At 45.3% G+C, this 20,798-nt stretch overlaps 1 protein-coding gene across 9 annotated transcripts in view; it reads right to left on the reverse strand.

The window, feature by feature from the left end:
* Positions 1-557: 557 nt before the first annotated feature.
* The window catches only part of PHF21A (PHD finger protein 21A), a gene marked incomplete at both ends in the record, with an annotated part of 175,404 nt that continues 155,163 nt past the window's right edge, over positions 558-20,798 (reverse strand). For 5 of the 9 annotated variants that reach the window (XM_080696573.1, XM_080696570.1, XM_080696571.1 and 2 more), the window contains 8 exons: positions 558-815; positions 2,086-2,189; positions 2,574-2,649; positions 4,938-5,093; positions 13,862-13,884; positions 16,282-16,342; positions 16,802-16,881; positions 18,215-18,266. In XM_080696573.1, coding sequence (XP_080552699.1) covers positions 558-815; positions 2,086-2,189; positions 2,574-2,649; positions 4,938-5,093; positions 13,862-13,884; positions 16,282-16,342; positions 16,802-16,881; positions 18,215-18,266 — 810 coding nt within the window. Of the gene's footprint in view, positions 816-2,085; positions 2,190-2,573; positions 2,650-4,937; positions 5,094-13,624; positions 13,789-13,861; positions 13,885-16,281; positions 16,343-16,801; positions 16,882-18,214; positions 18,267-20,798 lie in introns of all 9 variants that reach the window. The other 4 variants (XM_080696572.1, XM_080696567.1, XM_080696566.1 and 1 more) reach the window with 1 other exon arrangement.

The raw sequence follows: 20,798 nt of genomic DNA on the forward strand, positions 1-20,798 counted from the left end.
ACCCTTGCCCCCGCCAAGCCCCTCCCCTTCCCTCTTCCGGGCACTGGGGTCGGTTAAATCTCGATTTCCATTTTTTGGTTTGATAGTGAAAGTTTAGAAACAGGAAAGCCCACACACTCTTTGGACTTGTCTTCTCTACCTAGACAAACTGCTCGGCAAATAAGGATCTGAAACCTGCTCTCCTCCCTCCGCCCGTCCCTGCTCCCCACCCAACAAAACAAAAACAAACCCCTCGTGGCTGTGGAGGCTGCTGCAGGCACACACTGGTGTATAATAGAGAGAGTAAATATATTATTTCACTTGGCATGGTGCTGGCAAAGAACCTCCAGCTGGCACTATTTCATGTAACATGGTCCAATCTTTGCATGTACACACAGAACAAGAAGGATCAATTGGCAAACTCGGGTGCCACCTGGCACAAGCATCTTCTCTCTCTCTGGAACCAAAGAACCAAAAGAATTCTGTACTTTCCAGAAGAAATCCGGCTTTGCTTTTCTAGAGTCTTCACTGTTGCTCTCCTTGCTGCCGGGATCCCGTGGCTTCTCTTCAGGGCTCTGTTATTTAGTCTCTTCCCCGGGGTTACAGTTCTCTGTGCAGCTCTGGGAGGAGGGCGAGGGGGCCGGTGTGGAGGTGGAGGCCTTGGCAGGGGGCGTGCAGTCCGGGCCGTTGGAGATGGCCCCCACAGCGGCCTCAGAGTCTACAGGTTTGGAGAGGTCAATGCCGTGGATGAGGCGAATCAGCTGCTTTACCTTCTCCAGGGAGCTGTGCATCTCCTTCTGCCGGGCGAGGATGGTGTTCTTCATTTCCATACATTTCTGCAGCAAATGAGAAGGATAGGGGAGTCCTTCTATGAGAGAACCCTGCGGGCTAGTGTGTGGCTCCTAGAACTTGTTCTGTTCCACCTGGCGTGGGCATCTACTGCCTGAGGAAAGGGGACCCAAGAAGCCAGAGGGAGGGCAGAGAGTGGGCTCAAGGCCAACGCTACTAACATCAGCATTTTGAACTTGCACTACCACCATGCCATCAAGACACTAAGACATAAAAATCATTCGGTTCCCTGCAGCTGCCCTGTAGCGCGCTGGGGAGGTCTGGCAGGCGTCATGCTAACAGCTAGCAGGCGGCCTTCAGGATTGGACTGAGCTCTTGGTCAGAACAAGCCAGCACTGTCTGGGTTCAACCTGAGGGCCTACAGCGCACCAGTCAGTCAGTGAGAGTTGGAGGCCAGGCCCCGGGGTGGGCCAGCGCGTTTAGAAGAACCCAAGACAACCCAAGGCCAAAGAAATGTGGCCAAGGAACCCTTCCTGCCTGCCATGGACTGACACAGGACTGGCTTCTGCCTTAGGGAGGGAAAGAGATGCTGAGTCTTGGGCAGGTACTGTGAGGAAGAGGAGGAGGTGAATGACACAGCTCCACTGTCACCAAGCCCCAGGTACCTGGAGTCTGAGAGCTGAGGCCACCTCACTCCAAGGGCGCCCTACGCAATGGAGAAGACAACTTGTTCCTGGCACTAAAGGCCCAGTGCCCCTCCTGTGAATACAACCCCCTTTCCTACCTGGACGGGCCAGGTAGGTAGTACTGACTTCTAATACTTGTTTCTTGAAACCCTTCCTCAAACTGGTCAGGAAAAGTGGTCACGCAGCCAGCATGGTGTGGAGCGCAGGGCTAGGGAAGGGCCCCTTGGAGCAGCTTAGGTGACAGCAGGCGTCTCTGAGGGGACCTGATCTGTCTGCTCAGCATCGGGTGAGGCCCTACACCTCCCAAACACGACCAGGAATATGCAGAGATGGTGGCTACACGATTTTAGCCCTGCAGCCTGGAGACTGAAAGTCTTCTCAGACAGAAGCCAAGAGGATGCGCCGAGCCTTGGATCAGGTACCACACCACACCACTGTCCAGCTGAACCCAAGGGGTAAGCTCTAAGAGGAAGCAGAGCACCCGCCAAGCAAGCTTTGTCCCTCAAGTTAATCGTGCTAAGTAGCAGAAGGGCCTGAGTCAGCCCTGGGTCCACACGCACCAGGGCCGGATGGGGCAGGTCTACACCTGTGCACCCTGTGCCACCCGAGGGAGGGCAGGAGGCTGACTTACACTTATTGAACTGCTGAGCTGTTTCACCTTTTGCTCTAATTGTTCTCGTTCTTGTTTTAAGTCTGAACTCCATTTAAGTAACTTCTGTTTCTCCTCTTCTTTAGCTAGGGGGGGAAAGGAGCAGTTTTTAGTAATGAATGTTTTGAAAAGGCCACCATACTCAAAAGACTTACCAAAGAAGATATTTTCCCCAAAGCGTCCCCGAGTCTCACAGCTGGGGCCCAGAACCCGCCCACCTGAACTTTCCCTTTTCCTATGTCCAGGTGTGCCAAGAAAATTGTTTGTGAGGCTTGGCTGGGCTTTACATACTAAGATACCATACTTCTCATTCTTCCTTCCCTAGAGGGGACACGAAATTTCCACTTCACTCAATAAAGTTTTTGTCTTGAACTTTAATTTTTCTTTTGAAAACAAGACAATTATTGCCTTCCAGTAATTTTTTAAAGAAGGTGATCCTTACCAAAAGAGAGGTATAAGTAGTTCTTTACCTGCTTTGTAGGCAATATAGGAATGGACAATTGCTAAAGTTCCAGGCCATGGAATTGCTTCTTCTTTTTTCAGCATCTGAAAAGAATTTTAAAATTCTACCTTGATGCCTGAGCCGGGTGTGGTGGCACATTCCTGTAATCCCAGTACTTGGGAGGCTACGGGAGGGGAGGCTACGGGAGGATCAGAGGATCCCAGGTTCTAGCCCAGCCTTGCCCAATGCACCTTGGCAACTGAGAAGGACTGTTTCAAAATAAAAAATGAAATTGGGCTGGGAGGTGTATCTCGGAGATAGAACGGCCTGTGTTCTGGATCGTTCACCCCCCCCCACACACACACATTTTACCTTGACAAGGAAGTATAAACACCCGTCCTCCAGGTAACAGCAAGCAGCAGGGTCTGAGGCTACTGGCAGACAGGTCCGAGGGGTTTATGGAAGCACTGTTGCAAGACTGTGATCTATAGCTTCTGGAGTACAGAGTTCCAGATACCAGTTTGGAGGACGAGGTTCAAAGGCAGGCTTAGGAGGAGGCCAGGCCTTGGGTGAGCAATCCTCTTTTCATTCGGGCTGCATGACCCCAGCCACCAGCCACTCGCGGGCAGTTTGGCAGTTTGTTTTTGACCTGACTCCATGGATTGCCCGTCTCCACTTCAAGCTTTATGTATGCCTTAAAGACTTTCTTTTCTTTATTTTTATTGGTGCGCTGCAGCCATACATTTTATGGGGCTCAAGCCAGCAGAAGCCACATGCACTCACTCATGTAGCCCTTCCTCGCTTCCCAGAGACTTTGTTTTCTTTTCTTCCTTCCTCCCTCCCTCCTTGTACTGGGCATTGAACCTAGGCACACTTTACCTCTGAGCTACAACCCCAGCCCTACCCATCCATCCATCCATCTATCTATTTTTTGTGGCACTGGGGGTGGAACCCAAGGGCTTTTCTACCTCTGGGCTATGTTCCCAGACCTATTTATTTATTTTTTTGGTGGTACTGGAGGTGGAACCCAGAGGCTTTCTACCTCCAGGCTATACTCCCAGACCCATTTTATATTTTATTTGGAAACAGGGTCTCACTAAGTTGCAGAGAGCCTCACTCAGTAGCTGAGGCTGGCTTCGAACCCATGCGATCCTCCTGTCTCAGCCTCCCAAGCGCGGGGATTACAAGCGTGTGCCACCACGCCCGGCTTCCCAGACCTATTTTATACTTTATTTGGAAACAGGGTCTCACTAAGTAGCTGAGGCTGGCTTTGAACTTGTATGATCCTATCTCAGCCTCCCAAGTGCTGGGATTACAAGCTTGTACCACCACACCCAGCTTCTATTTTATTTTTATTTTAAAACTGGGTCTCACTAAATTACCACCCATTGCTGGCCTCAAACCTTCAATCCTTCTATCTCAGCCTCCCAAATACTGGGATTACAGGCATGTATCACCACACTTGGACTTTAAAGGCATTTGACCAAGGAAATCAGGTACCAGTTCCAAGTACTAAAGTATAATCTAGACCCTAAATAGAAGAGTATCAAAGGGTCACAGAGCAGCATGAAGAAGAGAATAGAGAGAGGGCTGTTTGCTCAATGAAGATAGTGGGATGAGGATCCAGAGTAAAAGGGTTTTCTAAAGAACTAAGCTGGTTACTGGGCTTGTTTGTTATTCATTCTCTGTCTACTTCCAAAAGACTTGAGACAGCTTATAATAGTCTATTTGTTGTTGTAGTGGTAGTGCTTGGGGAATGAACCCAGGCACAGTCTACGCAGACGCTCTACCCACTGAGCGACACTCCCATCCCCGAAGCTTGGCACATTCCATCTCTGAGCTGCACCCCCAGCCCTTCTTATTTGATTATAGGTGTGTGCCCTCACATCCAGCTCAGAGCATTCTTAGAGAATGAGGTAGGATAAAATTTTGAGGGTCTTGACTTTTTTTTTTTTTACAAACCCAAGGGCATTCTACCTCCGAGCTACACCCCCAGCCCCATTTTTTATTCTTTATTTTGAAACTGAGTCTCACTGAGTTGCAAAGGGCCTCACTAAGCTGAGGCTGTCCGCAAACCGCGACCCTCCTGTCTCAGCCTCCCAAATGCTGGGATTACAAGCGTGCGCCACGACACTTGGCAAGGGTCTTGACTTTTAAAATCCCTTCACACAAAGAAGCGGGTGGGGTCTCTGCCTCTCATCCACTATGTAGAAGGGTCTTTGTGGGGGACAAAGGTGGTATGCCCGAGTGCTGTGCCAGGAAAGGTGTGGCCTGGAGAAGATCCCTGGGAGAGGGAGGAGAACCAAATTCCAGGGAGCAGAGGGAAAGGACTTCCTGAAGGCCCTGTTGTCATCCTCCTTGGCCCTTCAGGGGCCCAGCCCACCCACAGTACCTGGTCCTGACATCTGGGACAGATCCACATGCCCTTGGGAATCGTTTTCAGAGGTGGGTCTAAGCAGTCCAGATGATATACACGGGAACACGTGTCGCACATCAGCAACTGGCCACTTTTTCTGCAAACGCTACAAAAATCCTCATGAATATCACCCTATGAAATTGAGAGAAAAGGTAAGAAAAAGGACAAAAAACATAAACATTTTAACATTAACAGGTACATTTTGCATGCACACAAATGTTTTAGGACAATCTGCTGCCAGGGCACAGCGACTGCCCCTCCAACACATCAGTGTCCAGGAGAAACAGGAATGACCAGCGGTGCACGCTCCCCTTGGCTCCACACAGCTGAGGTCCCCAGGTGGAGACAGTATTCTCCTGGGGACTGAACCAGGGCCGCTCTACCTCTGAGCTAAATCCCCAGCTCTTTTTATTTTTTATTTTGAAACAGGGTCTCACTAAGTGGCTGAGGGCCTGGCTAAGTTGCTAAGGCTGGCCTCAAACCTGTGATGCTCCTATCTAGCTTTCCAAGTACTTGGATTACAGGTGTGTGCCACTGTACCCAGCTGTATTCTTAACTTTTTCAACTAGAGTTTACAGGAATGCTCTGTGGTTGTGTAGGCCCAAATTAACTTTATAGGTAAAGCTCAGTATTTATGACATTTTGATAAGATGTTGGATCTTTGGTAAGATCCAACCTACCCTACAAATCAGAAATTTTACAGGTGCTGAAATCCATACACCAAAGTATCTCATAAAATGATACAAACAATATTCATTATATATCATATGGGGGATGGTTTAGAAGGATTGGGAAAGATAGAAAAGAAATTTTTACGTAGAACTCCTTGCTTACTCAGAGGGAAAAATAAAACATCTGCATGGGAAAAGATTAAGTCAGGAGTGAATTGAACTCATATAATTTTTTTTTAAACTGGGGATCGAAACCAGGAGCATTCTACCTCCAAGCTACACCCTAGCCCTATTTTTTATTCTTTATTTTGAAAGAAAGTCTCACTGAGTTGCAAAGGGCTTCACTAAGTAGCTGAGGCTGTCCACAAACCGAGATCCTTCTGTCTCAGCTTCCCAAATGCTGGGATTACAAGTGTGTACCACCACATCCAGTTGTTCTTTATTTTTATTTTTTTGGTGGTACTGGGGTTCCTGGAAGCCCTTCTACCTCCGGGCTACACTCCCAGACCCATTTTTACATTTTTATTTGGAAACAGGGTCTCCTAAGCCAGCGCGCGCGGCTGGCTTCGAACCCGCGCGATCCTCCTGTCTCTGCCTCCCAAGCGCGGGGATTACAAGCGTGTGCCACCACGCCTGGCTTTCATGTAAGCTTTCTCACAGGAGGAATTTCAGAAGCCACAGCAACAGCTGACAGCGTTTTCTTAAAGTCAGTATTTAGCATTTGCTGTTCAATAGGCCATTCTATTCTGGGAAGGTTTATTTTTCCCAATAAAATATGATACCAGATGGAAAAAGACCAGCAGCCCCAGTCCACTCTGCCCCCCTTGTGACATTTTCAGTACTCAGGTGGGCCTGTTGGAGCCCTCTAAACAGAAGGCACCATCAGAAGAAAAGATCTACTTAAAGCTTGAGAAAAGAACAGAGAAAGATAAAAAACACGTTTCTATAGAGAGATTTCCAGCAAATTAATCCCTAACCTGTTTTCTGGAGGCGATCAATGCCACTGATAATCACAACACCAGGGAGCGGGCGGCTGAGAGGACTAGCCAGGGTCACTCACAGCCAGCGCCAAGGTGCTACTTTAAGATTTCTAGGTCATTCTCCTGAAGGCCTAACACAGGCTCTCTGTACAGGGAGCAGGAGAGCAATGCCCAGTCCTTCCTACCTGTGACATAAGCTTTCTACTACCTCAGCACTGAAAGAGTGCATCTTCATGGACTACAATTTCTCTCTAGAAGAAAGGACTTTGTGTGTAATTCACTAAGGTATCTGGCAGCCTGTAAGTTAGAGGATGTATCATAGTGTGGATGGGTTTTAATCTTTCTTTTCTTCCCAAGCGCGGGGATTACAAGCGTGAGCCACCACGCCCGGCCATTTTTTTTTTTTTTTTTGGTGGTACTGGGGTTCCTAGAAGCCCTTCTACCTCCAGGATACACTCCCACGGGCTACACTCCCAGACCTATTTTTTAACTTTATGTGGAAACAGGGTCTCTTAAGCCAGCGAGGCTGGCTCCGAACCAGCGCGAACCTCCTGTCTCTGCCTCCCAAGCGCGGGAATTACAAGCGTGCGCCACCACGCCCGGCTTAATCTTTCTTAATAAGAAAATGTTACCTCTGGGCAGTAAAAAGATACTCAACACATGTGCAAAAATATAAGTGTTTCAGCTATTAACTCCCAAGCCCCACAGCTGTTCCAGCACTGGGTTAACCATGGCCTTCTTCCTTCATTCCGAAAATCAGGCTGAGGAGTGCTTTTAACCTCTGAAGAGAGAACCCTCTCTGTTTTCCTTTTGCACTGGGGATTGAATTTAGGGGCATTCTATTTCAAGCTACCTCCCAGCCTTATTTTATTTTTTATTTTGAAACAGGGTCTCACAAAGTTGCTGAGACTGGCCTCAAACCTGTGATTCTCCCGTTTCAGCCTCCCAAGTACTGGGATCACAGGTGTGTGCCAACACTCTTGGCTGGAAAGCTGATTCTTTCCTAAACCTTAGCCCTGGGTTGTAAGTCTTTATGCAGTTTATTTAAAAATATATCTTAGCCGGGTGTGGTGCTTGGGAGGCTGAGACAGGAGGATCGCACAGGTTCAAAGCCAGCCTCAGCTACTCAGTGAGGCTCTCAGCAACTTAGTGAGACCCTATTCCCAAAAAAAGTATAAAATAGGTCTGGGAGTGTAGCCTGGAGGTAGAAAAGCCCCTGGGTTCTACTCTCAGTATCACACACACAAATATATATATATATATATATATATATATATATATATATATATATGTGTGGTAGTACACACTTATAATTCTAGCTACTCAGGAGGCCGAGGCAGGAGGATCATGTTTAAGGCCAGCCTGAGCAATTCAGCAAGATCTCATCTCAAAATAAAAAAATTAAATAAAAAGGGCTTGGGGATGTAGCTCAGTGGTAGAGCACTTGGCTAGAATGTGCAAGGCCCTATTTTCCATCCTCAGTACCTGAAAAAAAAATGTATAGCTTTAAGACTATTTTACATGAGCTACTATAATGTGATTACTGGAAGTGAGATAAACTGGACATCCTGTTCAGAGGGACTTGTTGGGTAAACAGAGTCCTGTTCACTTCCTTTGCTCCTGAGTAAGGAGAACATCAAGAAGTAGAAGGCACAGTGTGCAGAAAATAAAATAAGTTATTTTCTTTCAAGTTTCTAATGAAAAGAAAATTTCCTATCCCATTTACATATCTTTTTTTTTGTTTGTTTGTTTTTTGGTGGTACTGGGGATGGAACCCTTCTTCCTCCAGGCTACACTCCCAGACCTATTTTCTATTTTTTATTTGGAAATCTGCACGATCCTCCTGTCTCTGCCTCCCAAGCCTGCGCCACCACACCGGCTTGTTTGTTTGTTTTTGAGGTCCTGGGGATGGAACCCAGGGCCTTTCTACCTCACTAAATAGCTGAGACTGGCTTTTAACCTGCGTGATCCTCCTGTCTCAGCCTCTCAAGTACAGGGATTACAAAAGCATGTGCCCCCACGCCTAGCTCCATTTATGTATCTTTTTATTTTTTTTGTCTTTTTGGACTGGGGATCGAACCCTGGGTTCAGTGCACTTGCTAGGCAAGTGCTTTGCCACTGAGCTACATCCCAGCCCTCCATTTACATATCTTAAAGCAGTAGTCCTTTTATTTTTGGTGTGAGGATTCCCTGAGATGGAATTCCTGGGAATTCTACCTTCTACTTCAAATCTACAACTCCATCCCTATTTTATTTTTTATTCTGAAACAGGGCCTAAGTTGCTGAGGCTGGCCTTGAACCTGTGATCCTCCTGTCTCAACCTCCCCAATACTAGGATTACAGGTATGTACCACCACACCTGGCTGAAGAATCCTGTATATTCTTAAAATTACTGGGGACCCCAGAGAGCTTTTGGTTATATGATTTATATTTATTGCTACTTTCTTTTTAAAATCAAAAGCTTTAAAATTTCTTTTTCTTTTCTTTTTTTTTTTTTTTTTTTTTTTTTTTGGTGGTACTGGGGTTCCTGGAAGCCCTTCTACCTCCGGGCTACACTCCCAGACCCATTTTTACATTTTTATTTGGAAACAGGGTCTCCTAAGCCAGCGCGCGCGGCTGGCTTCGAACCTGCGCGATCCTCCTGTCTCTGCCTCCCAAGTGCGGGGATTACAAGCGTGCGCCACCACGCCCGGCAAAAGCTTTAAAATTTCTAACTTTGAAATAATAACACATGAAAAGTTACAAAAATAGTTTAGTGAAAATTTTAATGAAACCCTTTTTTGGTGGTCCTGGGGATGGAACCCAGGGGCCTTCTACCCCATGTTACTCCTCCAGACCTACTTTATATTTTATATGGAAACTAATTTGCTGAGAGCCCCACTGAGCTGTTGAGGTTGGCTTCGAATCTGCGATCCTCCTGTCTCAGCCTCCCAAGTACTGGGATTACAAGTGTGCGTTACCATGTATGGCTCTATAGTGAAAATTTAAAAACTCAAGAATACACATGTATGCATTCCATTAGCTGTTACATCACATATCATGTAGTATCTGGAAAACTTCAACTGTCCAGTCGTGATAGAATGAAAGGGGAAATGGCAATTGCTATTTTAGTAGTATGAAGAAATTAGTTCTGATTTTATAATTCCCTGGAAACATCTCAGGGACCCAAGATCACGCTTTGAGAACGGCTGTCCAGGAGAAATGAGTAGAAAGGCCAAGTTATTCTATCCATACGGAGTAGCTCCCTTGCCTGAAAGGCGTGGAGAAATTCCCACAAAGGCACTACTTTAAGTTCAAGGCTTAGCTCAGGCGACTGACCAAATTATTATCATAACCAAATGGAAAGCTGAGAGCTGACTGACTTGTGATTCTTTGCTAAGATCTGAGGACATGTTTTCAGGAATCACGCTGCCTCAATCAACTGCAACTTCCTTGTGTGCTAAAAAGTCTTATAGTTATGTCAACATCTCTTCTCCAAAAAAATGATGAGAGCAGCAACAAGGTACATCCTGAGGATTAGTGTCTTGTATTACCAAGTCTTTCTAGATGGTTATTGATCCCCAGGAAACGCTTGCCTCACCACGGCTATTGTTTAATTAATGTTGAGTCTTATGCTACCCAGCAGCAAACACAGAGAAGCCTGTGTGTGGGTTTTAATCACTGCTGCTGTTGGGATACTCTAAGTCAATTATCTTTTAAAAAATCTACTCCACTGGGTTTAACCTAGGAAGTTCTGAACATATTTAGTGGTATTAGAAAAGTCTTCTTTTACCTTTCGATTTCTGAAAAGGACTGTGTGCATTTTAAGATGAAACCTAGAATGAGTGTGTGTGGGGAGGTATCACTGGGGATTGAACCTCTAAGCTACATCTCAAATCCTATTTTTATTATTATTATTATTATTATTATTATTATTATTATTATTATTACTATTTTGGTGGTATTGGGGATGGAACCCTTCTACCTCTGGGCTATGCTCCCAGACCTATTTTATATTTTTATTTGGAAACAGGGTCTCTTAAGCCAGTGAGGCTGACTTTGAACCTGCACGATCCTCCTGTCTCCGCCTCCCAAGGGCAGGGATTACAAGTGTGAGCCACCACGCCCGGCACTACTTTTTACTTGAAAATGGTTTTGCTAAGTTGCAGAGGCCCACAGTAAGTGGCTGAGGCTGGCCTGAATCTGGCAGGAACTTTCAGTTTGTGATTTGATCTGGGTGGATCCAGTGAAGTTAGTCTCTCAAAGAAAGAAAAATATCATAAACCCTTTAACCAAAACCACCAAACTAAGGAACATTGTCTAGGAAAGAGATTTACATGGAGAACCACACAATCATCTGAACCTGGCATTGTGCACCAACCCAGAGGGAGAGCTGTAACGAGAAGCTAATGAGCTGCGGGTCCCTTTGGCAATGTCCAATAAAAAGTTGGGAAAATATTTGGCGCCAGCAATTGAGGTTTCTGACAGGGATTCCTGGTGCTTAACAGGACAGTTAGTAAAACCTGGATCAATCACTAAGGCCAGAAGTTAGGAAAGCTGGATGAAACTCAAGAGTCTGTGTAGCCATGAGGAGTCTGTAGCCACCAGCTATGTCCAAGGAAGGGAACCTGCGAAGGACAGGACTCTGCTATGACCCTGATTCTCCAGAGGTAACACACTTCCCTTGTTGCTTTTGGAATTATAACTCAGAATGTTCCTACGGCACTCTCTCTTGGAGAGGGGTATACCATAGTAAGTTCTTTTTCTTTTTCTTTTTTTTTTCCTTTCAGGTCCGGGGATGAAACCCAGGGACATTCAATCTTCAAGATACACCTCCTGCCCTATTTTTTATTCTTTATTTTGAAACAGGGTCTCACTGAGTGGCAAAGGGCCTAAGTAGCTGAGGCCGTCCTTAAACTGTGATTCTCAGGTCTCAGCCTCCAGTCTCTGGGATTACAAGCATGCGCCACCATGCCTGGCTCCATAGTAAGTTCTGAGAATCTCAAAGTTCAAGAGACATTTTACCTGAAGGTGGCCAACAATAAGCTCTGTTATTCATAAGAGAACTGGGACACGAGAAAAATGAAGTTCTTAATTTCTCTCCTCAAACCTGTTCCCCTCACAGTCCTCAGTACACGGCAGCTGCATCCAGGCCACGGCTTTTGGAAGTACCCGCAACTATTCACTTTTCCTTATACCCCATATTCAATCCTCTTGATCTTCTAAACAGATGCGGATCCAATCAATCACTTCATCTGATTTGCTTCTACCACACCATTAGACCAAGCTGCCATCACCTTCCTGCCTAAGTGACTGGAAGAGCCTCTACGCTGGCTTCCCTCTTCCCTCCTGTTCTCCCTGTGGGCCCGTCTCCATATTTCAGACACAGCACTCCTTTGAAAATCCAAGCTGACTTTACAAACACCTTAAAAATAGTAAATGCAGGCAAGAATCGTCAACGAAAGCTAAAATAATTGGGTAACAGTTTACTGGGAAACTGAATGTTTACTATTTATACAGATTCAAAGCCATTTCGACCAGAGGGAAAGGGAGCTTTAAAGTTAAAAAAAAAAAATTAAACGGAAGCTATCTCAAGATGAAAGTTAGTATCAGCAATAATGGGGCAGACTGCCACATGCCTCCTAGTGGGATGCACTGAGAGGAAGCCGGCGTCACCTACTGAGTGTTCCTACAGAAATGTGTGCCTTTGAGCTACTCTCGAGGGCTCAGACAATCCAAATGGAGACTCACTCTACATACCACCGACCTATCTCAAAAAAAATACCAATGCTATGAAAGGCAAAGAAAAGCTAAAAATTTGTTTCAGAATAAAGCAGACTAAAGAAATAATACCATAACAATACATGTCACAAGTGATCTTGGATTGGATCCTAAAGCAGAAAAAAAGCCACATAGGCAATTATAGGACATTTGGAGAAATCTGATTATGAACTGCATAAAATACGCTAATATTTTAACTGATATAAATCTCCCCCATATAATAAATACATTGCAGCTATATAACAGAACACATTTGTTCTTAAGAGATGTACACTTTTGGGTTAAAGACTCATATATTTGTTTATTGTACCATTACTGCAACTTTTCTGTAGGTTTGGAATTTTAAAAAATAAAACACATTGTTTTATAATTAAAAATTATATTTACTCAAACCCTTCAATGTTTCATACTTAGGATAAAAGTCACAGCGCCACCTGTGGGGCCTCGCCCCGCTGCTCTGCCCCTTGCGCTGCCCAAGCACTCGCCTCTCAGCAGGCCAGCACGCAGCCGCCTCTGCGCTTCTGTGGGAGGGCCTTCCCCTGGATATTCCTCTAGCTCACATATCCCCTTCCTGTCAGAGATGCTTTTCCTCCCACGACAGTGCGCGTCTGCCATTATGCCTTAGCCTTGATCTATTCCATTCTTCTTCAGAGCACCTGACAGGTCACGCATCTGTCATCTACCTCTTCCCATGGAGTATGAACTCCTCGAGGGCAGGTAGTTGGTTTGGTTCCTTGCTGTGTCCCCAGCCTCAGGAAGAGCGCAGTAAGTACCTGCTAGTTCATGAATTCATACTCTGGGCTCGGTATTAGATACCTTTTCAGATATTTTCTGACCAACTCTGAAGAAAGTTGTTGCTCTATTACATTCTCCACTTCTGAACCTGTGCTTGAAGCAGGGAACACGGACTGCTAGAGGAGTGTATGTCCTATTCGCTGTCCTATGGCCAACAGTGAGGAGAGAAACCTGCATATCTCTGCATCATCTCAGCTGGTCCCCGACCCATCTTCTTCCTGAGAACTTACTCACAGCAGATCAATTTCAGACTCTAGGAATCCTGAGCTCCCTGATGTTAACATAGAAAGCCTGGGGCCTTAGAAACAAGCTGCCTAGGGTGGCGTGCAAGGTACTCTGCCGAGCTTACTGCTACTCCAGGGGTAGTAGCAAGAAGGTACAGTGGCAGGGAGACACACAGGACAACGGTTTTCCCAACGGAGCTCTCACAGGAGAGCGCGATCCCCAGGTTACTTACGTCTGTGGAGGTGGGGCTGGGCAGGGACACAGGCTGCACAGGTGCAGGGAAAGTGAATGTGGTCTCTGTCTTTTCACTTTCAGGGGAGTCGGGATGACTGGATGGGGGGGATGTTGGGGTAAGGGCTCCAAACCCCAGCACTGCATTGTATTTTGGAGGACGACCTATATACCAAGAGAAGGGAACAAAAGGGGAAAAAGGGGGAGGGAAAGAGAAGGGGAAAACGGTCTTACATACCTTTGGCCAGTGTTCCTCATTGGCTAGCATGGAAAAGGAAGTGAGGTAGCAGACAGAGGTTAATACAACAGTCCCAGAGGAAGGAAGAGAAGCAAAGACTCAAGTGTCATTAGAAACAACGGTGAGTCTCAAAAGGGAGAGGAGCCTGAGAGTGCCAGGAAGGGCTGGCCTATGCCTAAGCCGGGCAGGGTGCAGTGACCAGTCTCCAGACTATCAGAACCTGAGATTTCTAGGCCAGAACCAAGGTCAAAGCCCAACAGGAGCCAAGGCCAGGAACAGATCTGTGTTTCTCCATGCCTTTCTGCATATTGTTCTCTAAGGCTTCTCTGCAATGATCACTCCTACAGTATGATTCTTAGTTCCCACAAATGGACTTATTTACCATTTTTGCTTTTCTATTTCTCTCCTTTCTATATTTTGGTCATTTTTCTGCTGGTGAGGATAGAGGAAGGAAAAGTGAGAGAAAATTCAGGTGAACTACTCTCACCCCTTGCTGTTAGAACCACTGAGAGATACATTCTCGGCGTAGCTGGAACCTAAGAGTAGCAAGATGCTCTGGGCTTAATGAATTTAAGCATTTTTGACACCAAATACCCTCCAGAGTAGACTGAGAGTTTGCTCCCCAATTTCTGTCACACACATTTTAGTAAATTATATGTCTAAGAACAAGGGCTATTTCAAAGTCTCAGGAAAAGACCTAACTTGAGGCCGATCGCTCTGAATCAAACCTCATTGATAGATCCTCGGGGATCTATAAACGAGCCCTAGGTGTGCAGGAAGTCGAGGGCAGCCACTCTGGCCTTACCACACATCTAAGTCAGGGTCCTTGTCTTAGGCTTATAGCTTCTAAGCTGTGAGCGATCATGAGTATACGCCCTGCACACCAAAGGGAGAGAGGGAGAGGGAGAGGGAGAGGGAGAGGGAGAGGGAGAGAGAGAGAGAGAGAAGAGAGAAGAGAGAGAGAAAGAGAGTCAAGCCCAGAACTGCTTACAAGCTCTGGTGAGTAGTGCAGGTGAGATCATGACTTTGTCAACGGTTATAATTTATACTAGGATTATGCACAAGAGTCATGATTCTGCCAGACATTACACAAATGTTACCTGAGTTAAACTGGCAACATGTATGGTCCAAAGACAGATTTTATGGGTTTGTCTTTTCTAGGAAATTTAGTGCCTCAAGGAGGGGAAGCAGATCTGTGGAAGACAGATCCTAGGCATTGTGAATGCAGGCTTTTATCCTCTAACCTTGGAAAGAGATGCCAAGGTCTTTCTGGCTCATTTAACCTCTGTCCTTGAAGCAGACACTGCCTACCAGCAGGCTAATTAATTGGGGCCTCTGGCTGTGGGGGGGCTCCTTTCTGAGGGCTGTGTCAGAGGGTCACTAAAAAATAGCTGAACACAAAACAACAAAAACTAACTTATGGAACTGACTACCGTGGCCCAGAGATCAATCTTAAGCAGTAACCTGGGTTTTCTCACCTAAATATTTTTAGTTACTTAAAGGACAAGACTGATGAAACATTAGAATGCGTCACCAAAGGTGGGTATCTCTCTTCAGAGGGAGGGAAAGAAAATGGTAGAGTTGTATGTAGTCCTTTGTCTAAAGCAGACAAAGGGTCATGGTGACCTCCTCAGCTTTCAGTAGCTCTGAGAGCATGTGTGCATACACAAAAATCAGTACTCTAGCCCACTTCTCCAACCTTTGTAGCCTAGAACTGTAATTCAGGGACACATCGTCATATGGAGAAAGGGACCTCAGGCTATAGTACTGACGTCAGAGAACAATTTCAGTGAGCTGTTTAAGAGTGCAGACCTGAGCTATTCAGACCTATTTAGACTCTATGGTGAGGGGGGCGGCGGCTGCTGCTGCTGCTGCTGCCTTTTGCCCTAGGACTAAGGTGGGCTGCTCAACAGAAGGTCTCAAAGGTAGAAATAGAACTCTTCAGGAGTTTCTGCTTTGGGAAGCCTGTTTTGACAGTGGCCTCTTTTCAAAGATTCTAAGTTGTCTCCCTCCTAGAAGGCTCACAGAGACTTAGGAGTCACGGTCTAGCCTTGCTGGTGGCAGGAGGCCTGCGGCACTGTAAGCACACCTTGGCAACAGCAGCGCTCTGCTCTGCTTAACAACACTGAGTGCTTTCTTTCACATGGTGTTCTGTTCACCGTGCTATTCATCATGGACCCGGCCGGCTTGGGGCAGAAACGCCGCATTAAGCTGTATACCTAGTCGGAGTTGCAGGAACCCAGGAAAGTCAGCTTTTGATTCTATGCAACTCTAACAAGAAATCTCACTCTCTTCTCCTTGTTCTCAAAGAACAATTTTCAAGGAAGGAGGCATCAGGGAGGATGGGAGAAGGGAGGGAGAACAAACACAACACAGAAAGCAAAAGCAGTAGCAAGGCAGAGGTATAAAAATGCACTCACCTCTCTTCCGGGTCCCAGGATGCATTGTGCTGTTCAGGTATGTGACTGCACTCTTCTTCCGCTTTGGGGATTGAAGAAGGAAAGGTGATTGCTTACACCCTGTGGTTACTGCTAACACTGTTACAAGTCAAGACCACGCCCCGCATGCCTGCCACATGCCAGGTACCATCAGTGCTAACCATCCCCAAGGTCTCAGTACTAACTGGTTTTAGTTAGGAACTTGGCTCTCAGAATATGCCAAAGTTCTGCCTCTGTTTCAGATGATAGTTGTGGTGAAGTAGGGCGGAATTAAAAGTTTTAAGGTAGGTCTGTAAACTGTTGAAACTTAGGGGGAAAAGAGGTAAGCAATGAAGAATAAACATGAGATGATGCCATGAGCTACAGAAAACCCATCATTTCTCAGAGCTGGGCAAGTATAATCAGGCTGCTGCTCTGAAGCAGGTTTCTGCATATGGGTGCTGGACAAGTCATAAATAAAACTGGAACTGTGTGGGAAGGGCCAAGCGCCGGCCAAGAGTACCTCGGGCTCAAAGACTGCTCCACTGTATACTGGGTTTGCTGTTGTTCTTCTTTTTCGCTCTTGCCTCTTGCTTTGGATTTCTTGGAGGGAAAGGAAAAGCATGGATTAGAAGAAAGGTGTGGGGAACTTAACAACTGAACTTCTTTTTTGTTTTAGTACTGGGGATTGAACCCAGGGGCATCTACTTCTGGGCTATACCCCTAGCCCTGTTTTATTTTTTATTCAGAAATAGGGTCATGCTAAGTTGCTGAGAGCCTCACTAAATTGCTGGAGCTGATTTCGAACTTGCAATCTTCCTGTCTCAGCCTCCCAGGTACTGGGATTACAATCTTGTGCTACCACATCCAGCTGAACTTCATTATCTGTTGGTTTTCCCATAAAAAAAAAATGGAACAGAGACAAGTCTGCTCCATTGCAGCCTCGACAGGGGCAAGCATACTTCTTTTTTTTGTTTTGTTTCCCTATTTTTTATTCCTTATTTTGAAACAGGGTCTCACTAAGTTGCAGAGGGCCTCACTAAGTAGTAGCTGAGGCTGTCTGCGAACCGTGATCCTCCAGTCTCAGGCTCCCGAATGCTGGGATTAGAAGTGTGTGCCACCACGCCCGGCTACAAGCATACTTCTGAAAGCAGATATGTGGGACCGCCTATTGTCACCTCTCAGAAAGAAAGACCACACTGTCCCACGGTGTGGCTTCGCAGTGACCATACTTCTAAACAAGCCAGCCTGGTTGATTTTTAGCCTCTATGTATATAGGTCTGGATGAACTTTCTGCATAGACTGAGTAACCAGAGTTCACCATTCTTGAATGAAATAACTAGGACAGACAAAGCTTTGTAGCTCCTTAAGATTCTGATAACACAAAGTGATTGGAAAATACAGACAAGGATTTATCAGAGGAATACTTGCTACTTGGTGCTGTCAGATGGAAGAGAGTTCCCTTACACGGAACAGTCACCTTTTTAAAAATTTTGTGGTACTGGAGAATGAACCCCGGGGCATTCTATCTTTGAGCTACACCTCTAGCCCTATTTCTTATTTTTTACTTTTTAAACAGGGTCTCACTAAGTTGCAGAGAGCCTAAGTAGCTGAGGCTGTCTGCAAACCGTGATCCTCCTGTCTCAGCCTCCCAAGGACCAGGATTACAAGCATGAGCCACACGCCCGGCTTGAACAGCCACTTTAATGCAGGCAGCTGGGAAGGCTTCCCCAGGACTGTAGTGTGGGAAATACTGGGACAGAGAAGGCCTGAACGTCAGATGGAAGGAAGGCAATTTTCCTCTAGAGGAAATAAAGCCCATACTAGTTGACTCCTATTCTGTCTTCCAATTTTCTATTGTAGAAATTCAAATATCACTTTTGGGAATAAAGTCGTGGGTCAAAAGGAAGGCAACATCAAGAGCATCATCTCTTACCTTCTAGATGGTCGTGTGTTACCAGCCCTAGAGACACCATGAAGGCAAGTTTCTGTGTCAGAGAAACAAAAGAACATACTTCAGGCTGGGTTCGCACAAAGCCAACGGTTGGTTCCTACTCAGAAACCAGGGAAAGCCAGCTCAGTGGGCGGGCTGCTTGATGGAGGCTGGGTTCAGAGGAACCAAGAGCAGGCATGTTCCACTGTGGGCAGCTCTGGAGCCATTCTAGAGGCATTCTGGTCTAACAGGGCCAAAGGAGAGGAGGACTGGGGCCTACGTCTTCCACTTTCTCAAGGCCATAAATCAGCATCTTGGGTGACCGTTTTGTTTGCTTTTCAGAAAAATCTTCCTAAAGGGAAGAGGATTTCATACTCAAAGGCATGCAGAGGATTTAAAGAGCCTCCCATGCAACAAGCTCCAAAGTTCAAGTACTTCACCTGTCCCAACCAGGTGAGCGTTTCTCACATTTTTACCGCCACTGATTAGACAATGCTAACTCAAAACTAAGTGATTTTTAGGAATGACAGCAGATGGTTCTACTTAATATTATGATTTTTCCAATCAGACATAGACCTAACGTTACGGAGCAATTTCTCTCTGAAGACCATTCTTAGGAATCCATCAGAAACAGGTATGATTAGAACACTGCGTCCCAAAAATAAACTGTTGAGACACTTCAAATTGGAGAGAGCAAGATTAATTTTTATTCTTTTCTTAGGTTTGTGGTCTGAAAAGTATGCCTTCATTTTCTTTTTTTTCTTGGTACTGGGGGTTGAGCCCAGGGGAATTCTACCTCTTAGATACACCTCGCCCTTATTATTTTTTTACTTTGAAACAGTGTCTTGGTAAGTTGCTGAGGCTGGCTACAAACCTAAAATCTTATTTCAGCCTCCCAAGCACTGAGATGACAGGTGTGTGCCACCATGCCTGGACTGTCTTGATTTTGTGATGTATATTATCAATTTTTTTGTCTAACAGAAACATTATTAATTATTAGAAGACAGACTCCTGTAGAGTTATTAATGCCATAGTTTGGTCTTAGAAAAACATGTTGACATCTTTTTTTGGTGTGTGTGGTACTGGGGACTGAACCTGAGGGTATTCTACCTCTGAGCTCTACCCCCAGCCCTTTTTAATTTTGAAACAGGGTTTTATCAGGTTGCTTAGAGTCTCACTAAATTGTTGAGGTTAGTCTCAAACCTTTGATCTTCTTGTCTCAACCTCCCAAGTACTGGGATTATAGGTGTGTACCACCACACCTGGCTTGACATCTTATTCTCAGCATTAAATATTATGATATTGTGGCCTGAAGTGATAGAGTCAACCTACTGAAGACAGATTCCTTGAACAGGCTACCTGAGAATATAGCAAAGGACTAACAGGTTCTCATTTTACTTCTTATTTCAAAAGCTTAGCTGGATATCTATTCCTTGACAGCCAGAACTGAGAAGCAGTGCTGGACTCACTGCCCCTTCCCTCCCGCCCTTCCTTCTTTGGATTGAACAACCTCTGAGCTTTACCCCAGCCTTATTATTATTATTATTATTATTATTATTATTATTATTATTATTATTATTATCATTGAAACAAGGCCATGCTAAGTTGCTGAGGCTTGAATTTGCGATGCTGCTGTCTCAAGCCTCCCAAGTAGCGGGTTAAAGGCCTGAGCCACCACGCACAGTCTACCAACAGTTTGCTTCATTCTTCCTCTGATGAGCATAATGCTTATCTTTAGTTTTTTGGCTGATTATACAAGTTTCTCAGCAATTTGTGTAATTAGCACTTTTTTGTGGTATGGGGATGGAACCCAGGGTGGGGGGGTTTCCACCTCTGGGCTATACTCCCAGACCTGTTTTATATTTTACTTGGAAACAGGGCCTCACTAAGTTGCTGAGAGCCTCACTAAGTAGCTGAGGCTGGCTTCCAACTGTGGAATCCTCCTGTCTCAGCCTCCCAAGCACTGGGATTACAAGCGAGCGCCACCACACCCGGCTTAACTAGTACTTTTTTTGGTCCAAGTTTTGGTCCTTTCTTTAGAGATAATATTAAAAACTCATTTTCATAGCAGAACCAATTACATTTGGTACTTGTTTTAGAAAAACCTGAGTTATCTCAATAAATCACTGACTTTTTATAAGAAAAAAGACATGAAGCTTTGATGGCTTCTTGCCACTCTCTGACATGGTTTCATCACGAGGAATGCATAGACGACAGAGGAAAACGCTTTACTGATCTAATAAAATCCAACTACCAGATATCAATCAGCAGATTACCTGTCTAGATTTTTCTTTTATAAATGATTGTGAAAAAACATCAAACTAAAATGTTTTCTTATCTAAGGGCATACAGATTAACATCCTATATTTGTACCAGGGTCTTGTTCACTGTTTCTAAGTCGATCCCAAGTTGTAGTAGAGATGTTACTATTTTCATCCCTTTTACTGTCCAATGAACTACTTTCAAGCTACTAATTCATTTGAGATTTGGGGTTCTCATGCAATAAAATGATAATAACAAAAATGTACATTTAGCAACTATAATTGACAATGTAAACAGACATTAGCTGAATGAACTGGCTATCTTA

Source organism: Muscardinus avellanarius (assembly GCF_963383645.1).
Source record: "Muscardinus avellanarius genome assembly, chromosome: 1".
Taxonomy (NCBI): domain Eukaryota; kingdom Metazoa; phylum Chordata; class Mammalia; order Rodentia; family Gliridae; genus Muscardinus; species Muscardinus avellanarius.